General features: G+C 39.5%; 1 protein-coding gene across 1 annotated transcript in view; it reads left to right on the top strand.

The window, feature by feature from the left end:
• Positions 1–9,651, top strand: part of FBN1 (fibrillin 1) — a 238,359-nt gene that overhangs the window by 211,550 nt on the left and 17,158 nt on the right. The window contains exons 54-59 of the mRNA XM_011967291.1: positions 199–318; positions 1,925–2,047; positions 4,327–4,458; positions 6,676–6,801; positions 7,374–7,580; positions 9,293–9,418. Of these exons, the coding sequence (XP_011822681.1) occupies positions 199–318; positions 1,925–2,047; positions 4,327–4,458; positions 6,676–6,801; positions 7,374–7,580; positions 9,293–9,418 (834 nt within the window). The remainder of the gene's footprint in view (positions 1–198; positions 319–1,924; positions 2,048–4,326; positions 4,459–6,675; positions 6,802–7,373; positions 7,581–9,292; positions 9,419–9,651) is intronic.

The following is a 9,651-nucleotide window of genomic DNA, read 5'->3' as shown; positions in this document are numbered from 1 at the left end:
AGGCATGAGAATCATTTGACCTGAGAGGCAGAGGTTGCATGAGCTGAAATCACACCACAGCACTCCAGCCTGGATGAGAAAGTGAGACTGTGTCTAAAAAAAAAAAAAAAAAAAAAATTACAGTTTAAAATCCTCTGATGGAATAAAAGGTATTTTCTCAATTCATCATGTTTTGCACACATTCCTGGTTTCTTGCAGATACTGATGAATGTTCTGTCGGCAATCCTTGTGGAAATGGAACCTGCAAGAATGTGATTGGAGGTTTTGAATGCACCTGTGAGGAGGGATTTGAGCCCGGTCCAATGATGACATGTGAAGGTACATCTCTTAAACAGAGAACAGTTGATTATATGTACTGATCATGGGAACAATTGGTTTATTACAAGTCTTAATATTAAATACAACTCAGGGTGTATATAATAAAGATCATCTAGGCCTGATGGGCCATTTGTTCATTCTTCTTTTGTGGCCTCTTCTCTGTAGGGAAAGAGAGATATCCAAGAAAGCTACAGTTGTGTGCTCATGGCACATCTACACTGTATGTCACAGAGAGTTCTCGTTGGTGTCTCCCTACTACTTATATTTAGATGCTCCCGTGTTGTTTAATACCTTCTTTCTTACTCTCACTTTCTCCTTCTTTCTGTTTGTCTCTCATGCTCCCTTTCTTTTTCTTTTCTCTTTTTCTCTACTTTTCTGTTTCTAGAAGCACCGCACACTAAGATACCCACCAACATCCTGTAGCCATTTGGAAGCGATCACAGCAAAAGTGGTTGCCTATAATATATAAGCGTCTGAAAAGTGTCCATCCATAAGCCTGGTGGAATGTATGAAAAGAAGGAAAGGGAGGGAGTGTCTAGAACAGTGGCTCTCAAAGGATGGTTCCCAAGAGCAGCTGTATCAGCATCACCTGTGAACTTACTGGAAATGAACATTGTCAGTCCTCATCCAAGACCTCCTAAATCAGAAGCTCAGAGAGTGGGGTGGAGCCCAGCAGCCCTCTAGGTGATCTGATACGCTCTCAAGTAGGGACTCACTGGCCTAAGGAAAGAATGAAGGAGAGGTGAAGGCAGAGAATAAAGTTGGTAGCAAAGAGAGCTTTCATCATATATGATCCATCAATGCCCATTGTTAGAGTTGTGGTAAATCTTTAAAGGTTGTGACTAAGTCGTGATCTGGGCTCTCACTCATGTTCTTAGTCAGCACTGGCCTTGGGGAGCAACATGATAGTTGAGATGGTCTATTTTAATCCTGCTTTCCAAAACACATTCTGATGGTTCCAAACTCTGCAGTCTGCAGAAATCACTCTTTTTTCATTAATGGTAAACTCATTCCCATCTATTTAAGGTTTGAACATGGGCATCTGTGTAAACTGAGTGTCTCTGTCAGTATAAAATGATCTGGAACACTATTTGTTTGGGCAGAAGAATCGCTGTTATTTCACAGGAGCCTCTTTGTTTGGGGAAAGAGAGGTGGTTAACAATATTGGAGGAGTTGGCTTCTGTGCTGACCACAATTGTTTTGGCGGAATGGGGCAAAACTGATTCCCACGCCATGTAACTGTAGGGAGTGACAAATGGTCAACCTGAGCCTTCAAAGCCAGAATTTCAGAAAAGCCCCTCATATGTTGAGTGGCCTGTAATTTCCCATCCACCTAAATAATCATTAATAATTATACCAGGACAACAAACATAAACTGGGACTGTGCTGGGAGAATCGGGAATGGAGAGTCACCCTACTTATACCAAATATAAAATAATCAACCCATTTTATAATTTCCTGGAAATGGGAGACCACTTGGTCCATTCATGTTTATGACAAGGAAGCATTGCAACTTTTGGTAAAAGTTTTAGAGTTTTTGTTCAATTGGTAGGTTCCCTTTGTTGCTGTCCATGATCCCTTATTTTCTTACTCTCCTTTGCTGCAGATATAAATGAATGTGCCCAGAATCCTCTGCTCTGTGCCTTCCGATGTGTGAACACTTACGGGTCATATGAATGCAAATGTCCCGTGGGATATGTGCTCAGAGAAGACCGTAGGATGTGCAGAGGTGAGTCATCGTGTTCAAGGTCATCTAAGCCAGGAAGCTCTAACTCTATCTGTGAGGGGAGATGTCCCTCAAAGCTTCCGTTAGTAGGGGAGGGCTGGGAATTGGGGAATATAAATAGTCCATGGACAATACGGGGGTTGTCACTGCCACGTTTCCCCCTAAATTGTAGCTGGAAGCATCGTCAAGCCTTAAGTCGAGGACTGCACTACAGATCCTCTATTACGTCTCACTGTGCATTGCATGCTCACAACATGCCAGTATTTCTACAAGATGTGGGAATATAAAGAAAAAGACATTTCCCCACATTCAAAAGACCCAATATGAAGAGATTGAGACAGATATAAATAAGTTCTCATAATACAGTGTAATAAATGCTATGGTGGTTATATATACAAAATGATCTGAGAACACCAAAGGATATTCTATTTCAAGAATGGGGTAACACGTGGAATCTACTTTAGCTAAACCATCTCCATGAAAAATACCTCCTGAACACCTGCAATTTCCTAAGCACTGAACTAGGCTCTATTTCACAAACTTCAGTAATCATTGAGTTTGCTTGTGAAGAGCTCTGATTTGCTTCTACCAAGATCTTAAATGAACAGACACCTGTTCTCTCAAGATGGCATAAATATAATTTTGCATAAGGGTGGGGAAATTTCCTAAATGCAAAGTTCTAATAATATGCAGAATAAATTTCAAATGTCTCAGCTCAGAGCGTGTAAAAGGGAAAGATAAAAAAGAAAGAAGTGCAATAGGACAGAAAGTGAAGACTGAGGAAGGCCCAACCAAGTCCAGAAGAGGAAATGAAGGAGGGAAGAACCAGTAGAGAATAAGATATTTTAGATGTTTGGCTTTTCATTAAAGTATAAAAACCATATATATATATATATATGTTTATATATAAACCTGGGCTCTGTGTTTATATATATAACCTGGGCTCTGTGTTCTTGTGACACTGTGTTCTTGGCGAGACCCATTTTGTTCTATATATAAACATATATAGATATATGGTTTTTATATTTTAATGAATATATGTTTATATGTATGTATATAAAATAGTCATTCTACTATTGTATCCTATTTATTAATATTATCATATAAAAATAATGTCATATTGGCCAGGCGCAGTGGCTCATGACTGTAATCCCAGCACTTTGGGATGCCAAGGTGGGTGGATCACCTGAGGTCAGGAGTTCGAGACCAGCCTGGCCAACATAGTGAAACCCTGCCTCTACTAAAAATGCAAAAATTAGCTGGGCATAGTGGCTCATTCTTGTAATCTCAGCTCCTCGGGAGGCTGAGGCAGAAGACTCACTGGAACCCAGGAAGTGGAGGTTGCAGTGAGCTGAGATCATGCCACTGTACTCCAGTCTGGATGACGGAGTGAGATTCCATCTCAAAAAAAATATCATATTATAATATATTGTGTTATTATTATAATTATTGCATAATGTAAGTGTTGGTTTGTTACTCTATTATAATCCATTATGGTTATAGTACTGTTATTATAATTGTTGCATTATCATATATTGTGATTATAATGCTGTTATAATTATTGTTATATTAAGATATATCCATTATATTATAGTTATATGAGGCCCTTTTAGTTCAATTAGTCAACAAGAATTAGAAATCATGCCTCAACAAAGGAGTATAAAACATAAAGAAAGGGACAGCCAGGCGTGATGGCTCATGCCTGTAATCCCAGCACTTTGGAAGGCCAAGGTGGGTGGATCACTTGAGGCCAGGAGTTTGAGACCATCCTGGACAACATGGTGAAACCCCGTTTCTACTAAAAATACAAAAAAATTTAGCTGGGCATGGTGGTGCATGCCTGTATAATCCCAGATACTCGGGAGGCTGAGGCATGAGAATCACTTGAACCTGGGAGGTAGAGGTTGAAGGGAGCTGAGATCGGGCCACTGCACACCAGCCTGGGCAACAGAGAGGGACTCTTTCAAAAACATAAATAAATAAAAATAAAAATAAATAGAAAATAAAGGAAGGGGAAGGGAGAAAAAGCATGATTAGAATCATGCTTCTTGAAGAGGTTATCAGTTGATTAGGGAGCAATTTCTTCAAGTTCAAAGGTGGTTAGAAGATTCCTTTCCATTCTTTAGAGATCATACTCAACACAGCAGAAGGAAATACAGCCAAAACTGAAATAACATAGATGAAAATTGGTTACTTACTAACATTTTATGTTTAAAAGTCAGGTAATTAAGGCAGATATATGCATTTTCTTTGACAAATTTGTGATCGTACATTTTTTACAGACGAGGATGAGTGTGAAGAGGGAAAACATGACTGTACTGAAAAACAAATGGAATGCAAGAACCTCATTGGCACATACATGTGCATCTGTGGACCCGGGTATCAGCGAAGACCTGATGGAGAAGGCTGTGTAGGTAAGAGGATCCCTGTGGAAAGAGCTTTGAGTGCATCAGAAGTGACAGTGGACAGAAGGAACCTGGACTGTATGTTCTTGTGACACTGTGTTCTTGGTGAGACCCATTTTGTTCTCTTACCTCGTCTCAAGACTCTCCATGGTGGTGCCCTTGCCACGTGATCATTTGTGAATTCCAAGAGCACTGTCATTGTCCCTCTGAGCTGGCCTTTCTCTACTTTCTTAACCCATTTGCTGCCAGGATTTGAACAGCCTGCCTTTTCTCTATTCTCCTCCTTTACTTTCTGTACTCTCTTGTTGATTTGGGGGTCAATTCTCCCCATCACATTGGAATGCCTCCCTATTGACTTAACTTTGCTACCGGTGCCCTGACATTGAATACAAATGCCAGGTACCTCTGAATCAGGAATCTCTCGAAACCGTTGGGATCTACCTCCAGAAAATCTGGTCTTGAGAGTAGCATCCAGGCACTGATTTTTTTTAAAGCTCCTCAGCTGATTCTAATATGGATCCAACATTGAGAACTTCAGCTTTAGACCAGGAGTTGGCAAACTACTAGAGCCTACAGGCCAATTCCAGCCTGCCAGCCCACTGTGTGTTTTTATAAATAAAGTCTTATTAAACATAGATATAACCATTCATTTGCATATTGTCCGTGGCTACTTTCATGCCACAATGGCAGAGCCAAGTGGTTGCAACAGAGACCATATGACCCACAAAGCCTAAAATATTTCCTATTTGACCCTAACAAAAAGTTTCCTGACCTCTGCTTAGATAATAATTACAGGAGAAAATTATTAAAACCTTCTCACATGCATTCTCTTTCTTTTTAAAAATAAATGGTGTTATAAAGATATATTTTATGTTGTTATTCAAGAAGATTAAGAATTCCATTGCCCTTTTGCTCTGTACAATACAGACTGAAGCAGTAATTAAAGAACAGACTCTAAAAGCACAGAAAAAGAAAATATGTAGATTAATTGTCACACACTGGATCCTCCTGGATCAGTAATTCTCAACCTCAGCTGCACTTTGGAATCACTTGGGGAGCTGGAGTCCAACCTCAGATATTCTGATTGAATTGGTCTGGGGGTGGCTTGGGCATTGGGGTTTTGAACCTGTTTTAACACTGTTCTGGATGTCACCTTCCAACTTTCTGTCTTTCCTAGTGAGAGCTCCATCTGAGGGACCCTGAACTATTCTCAAAGGAAGGGAAGCACCTCAGCAAATTATTTTTGATCTTTCTAAATAATCATCAGATAATTCTAAGAATCTGTAGATATTTTAATGTTTTTTTAAGCCTGGGAAACTGAATTGTAGTTTATGATTTCTTAATAATATTGTTGAAATATTACAATAAACACAACCTATATTGAAGATATAATCTAGATTGATCTCAAGATTAATCTAGACAAACTCCCCCAGATCAGTGTTGACCATTATAGACATTATTCTAATATGTATTAAAATATTTCTTTCATATGCTGATATTCACATTTTTCCCTCTTCACTTGAAATAACCTTTTGAGAGTCCTTTTTGTGTCCAAATATGAAAAGATTCAAATTTTACTAAATGAAAAATGTAAGTGCGCATAAAATGCCACCATCTATGTTTAAGTATATAAAATGCTATCAGTTATGCTTTTAACAGATCAGAAGTGCACACACACATATGTACATTATGTATGTATTTGCTTTTATATGCATAATCCAGCTCTGGAAGGGTACATTAGAAATTGGCCCCAGAATTGGTTGCTTTTCAGGAGAGGAGTTTGGTGTCTGGGAAATAGGGAATGAAAGGGGTACCTTTGCTGAATCCCCTTTTGTACCTTTTTAATTTTGAACCCTGTGAAGAGATAAGCTATTTACAAACTATATAGGAAAGAAGGAAGAAAATCTACTCTATAAAAGATTCAGATGGCTCTTTCTGTTTTCAGTCCTTCAGTGGAACCAAACAGTTAAGAATGAATGAAGTCTCTTTCATGCCTTTTAAATTTTGAGCCATATGAACAGATTAGTGATTCAAAAGCTAAGTTAAGAAGGAAAGACGAGAGAGAGGGAAGGAAGGTGAGAGGGAGGGAAGGGAGGAAGGAAAGAAAAAGGAACAAAGGGAGGGAAGGAGGGAGGGAGGAAGGAAGGAACCAAGGAAGGAGCTCCATCCTCTATAAAATAGTCAGATGACTCTTCTTGTTTTTGGTCCTTCAATAAAATGAAACAGATGAGAATGAATGTCAGACGAAGCCAGGGATCTGTGAGAATGGGCGCTGCCTCAACACCCGTGGGAGCTACACCTGCGAGTGTAATGACGGGTTTACCGCCAGCCCCAACCAGGACGAGTGCCTCGGTGAGTACAGTTGGCAGCATGCTTTCCTAAGCTCAGCCTCCACACTGGGCTGCCGGAAACCCAGACCTCTTATTTGAAATACAAGAAAATGTCAAAATCTGAGGAGGGATAAAAAATGTTCATATTTTGGAGATGCCGTAGTGACTGTGATTGTCCATTGGGCTTAGCACCACCCTGCAGCTAAATTCTTCCTTTGCTAATTGGATCCTGAATCACTTGTTTGGAATTTCTTGGCTGCCTTTGAAGCCCTTGGTGATCAGGATCCACTTCCATATGTTCCTCTGCCCCTCTCTCTGTAAGCATGGCTATTCCCCTGTATTTCTGGGAGCAGAGAGAGTGATAAGCTTGTCTAGGCCAATGTCTTTCTGCCTACTCACTGAATGTCTTATTTGTTTCCCTCAGACGTCATCCTTTCTCTTTTACTGCTGTCTCCAGCTTTCCCCTCTTGCTTCTTCTCACCCAGGGTAAAGTGTTACATCCTTTTTTGGTTTTTATATCTGACCAAATTTTTAATACCTTGTTTGCTCTTAAAATTGCCTGACATCCCCTTTGCCATATAATGTCCCTTCCAGACAATCGGGAAGGGTACTGCTTCACAGAGGTGCTACAAAACATGTGTCAGATCGGCTCCAGCAACAGGAACCCTGTCACCAAATCTGAATGCTGCTGTGATGGAGGGAGAGGCTGGGGTCCCCACTGTGAGATCTGCCCTTTCCAGGGGACTGTGGCTTTCAAGAAACTCTGTCCCCATGGCCGAGGATTCATGACCAACGGAGCAGGTACTTCATTTATAGTCCAAAAATACTTGCAGGGAATCTGTTTGTTTTCTGTGTGAAAAACAGATGAAAATACAGAATCTGCAATATGTGGCTAGGTTGAGTTGCACAGCTGAGGCCAACAAAAATTCTTCATTTTGGAGTTTTAGACATTTGAGGTCATGCTGCCAAAGTGGCCTTGGTCCACTTGATTAAGCCGTGTGTGCTGAGGACTCTCCCTCTGCATTCCAGCAAGCCTTCAACTTTTTCAACGAAAGTTTACTATAAGTCAGTTGGCTACTCGGAATATAATTTTTTAAGCTTTTCGATGAACTTTGAAATAAATGATTATTAAAGGCCCAAAACAGTCCACCAAGATGTGGAACTCCTAAAACTGGCCAAACTATATTGCACAAAAGAAGTATAAATCATGCTGATACCCTGGCAATTAAACACGATTGCATCTGGAAAAGCACAAGCTCCTTAACTGAAGCAGGATGAGGAGAATGTTAGAGTGTCTAAGGCAACTCTAGAGATTTCTAGGCCTGTCACTAATATGATTCCTGTGTTTATCAACTGTAACTACAATTGGTTTTTAGTTCATAAAAGGACTGAGAAAAGGTGAGAGCTTTTTTGAGCTTCTTGGGAGGGAATTGGAAGTGAAAGGGGAAGAAGGAGGTTAAGAAGGATTTGTGTTTATATGGGAAAGATGTAGCTGAAGGCAGAATAACGAAACTGGAGGTGACTTAAAAAAAAAAAAAACAACAGACCTAGAAAGATAAGATGGAGTGACCAAAAGGAATTTTTGATTCTTTGGAGGATATAGCAATAAGATGGTCAAGAAAAACTCATTTCTAGAGACCAATAAGAGTATGCTAAATTGCACTTTAGAGTAGACTTGTAAAGGTCAGATACACCCAGCTGTTGGTATAAAATGGTAATTTGGCAGTCAAGGGCTGCAAACCCACGTGGAAAGTGCTTGTATTGGCACTTCGCCAACCAGTAAAGCGGTATATGGGTCAAGATATGGAGGACAGTGGCCTTAATGCTCAACAGTGCATGTTGACCCAATCTTTCTCTCTGTGGTAGAGCCATGAGTAAGGGTCTCCCTTCCTTAGCAGGTTGCAAAAACCCAGCACTGTCATCCACCTCAGAGCCCTGGTTAGTTTTCTCCCTCATCAGAGGACAGAAGTTCATCTCATTTCCCCAATATTATGTAATTTGAACTTTTTCAGGATTAACCACAAATACAACAAAAATAGTGTTAAAAAAAAAAAAGAAAGAAACCTTACTTCTTATTTTGAGCATGCAATATTAGGGGGGAAGTGGGGTTTCCTCATCAAAAGGATCTGCTTCTGTGATTCATTTATGAGATATCAGCAGGAGGCAAGCTTAATGGCATGAGATGACACAAAAAGCCAAATATGTTTAGATGGGCTGGCTGTTCTATGGACCCAGAAGAGAAAAATCTACATTTGGAAGACCAATTGTTTTTAAAGTTTTTCTGTAGCTGAATTATTTTATCAATTATAGTCTAATGAAGTTAATTGTTTGCCTTTTGATATAGCTACTGTTACATATTAAATTTATGTTGTCATCGTTACTGGTTTAATTTCTTAGGCCCAAAATATAGTAAGACAATTTATTAGTATGTACACTGAAGTGACCCCCTGCATATTAATGTTGTCAATTTTATGATATATTGCTTATCTTAATTTATATTTGTTAAATTACAGATATCGATGAATGCAAGGTTATTCATGATGTTTGCCGAAATGGGGAGTGTGTCAATGACAGAGGATCGTATCATTGCATTTGTAAAACTGGGTACACTCCAGATATAACTGGGACTTCCTGTGTAGGTAAGTGTCTATTTCTGATGGCTTATCCTCAAGTGGAAATTTTAGATTATGGGGTAAAAAAAAAAAAAAAACCCAAAGCTAAAAATCTAAAAAGTCTATGCAGTTTCATAGGAAAGCATAGGACAATCATCCAAGTCTACACAGAGTTTACTTTTTCTTTCCCCAAAACTAAAATTCTTTGTTAGACCCAGTGGAAACTGAGCATGTAGACATCATTTTTAGATGCACAGTCA

Source organism: Mandrillus leucophaeus, unplaced genomic scaffold (assembly GCF_000951045.1).
Source record: "Mandrillus leucophaeus isolate KB7577 unplaced genomic scaffold, Mleu.le_1.0 Scaffold798, whole genome shotgun sequence".
Lineage (NCBI taxonomy): Eukaryota > Metazoa > Chordata > Mammalia > Primates > Cercopithecidae > Mandrillus > Mandrillus leucophaeus.
This window is presented reverse-complemented; position numbering and strand designations above follow the sequence as displayed.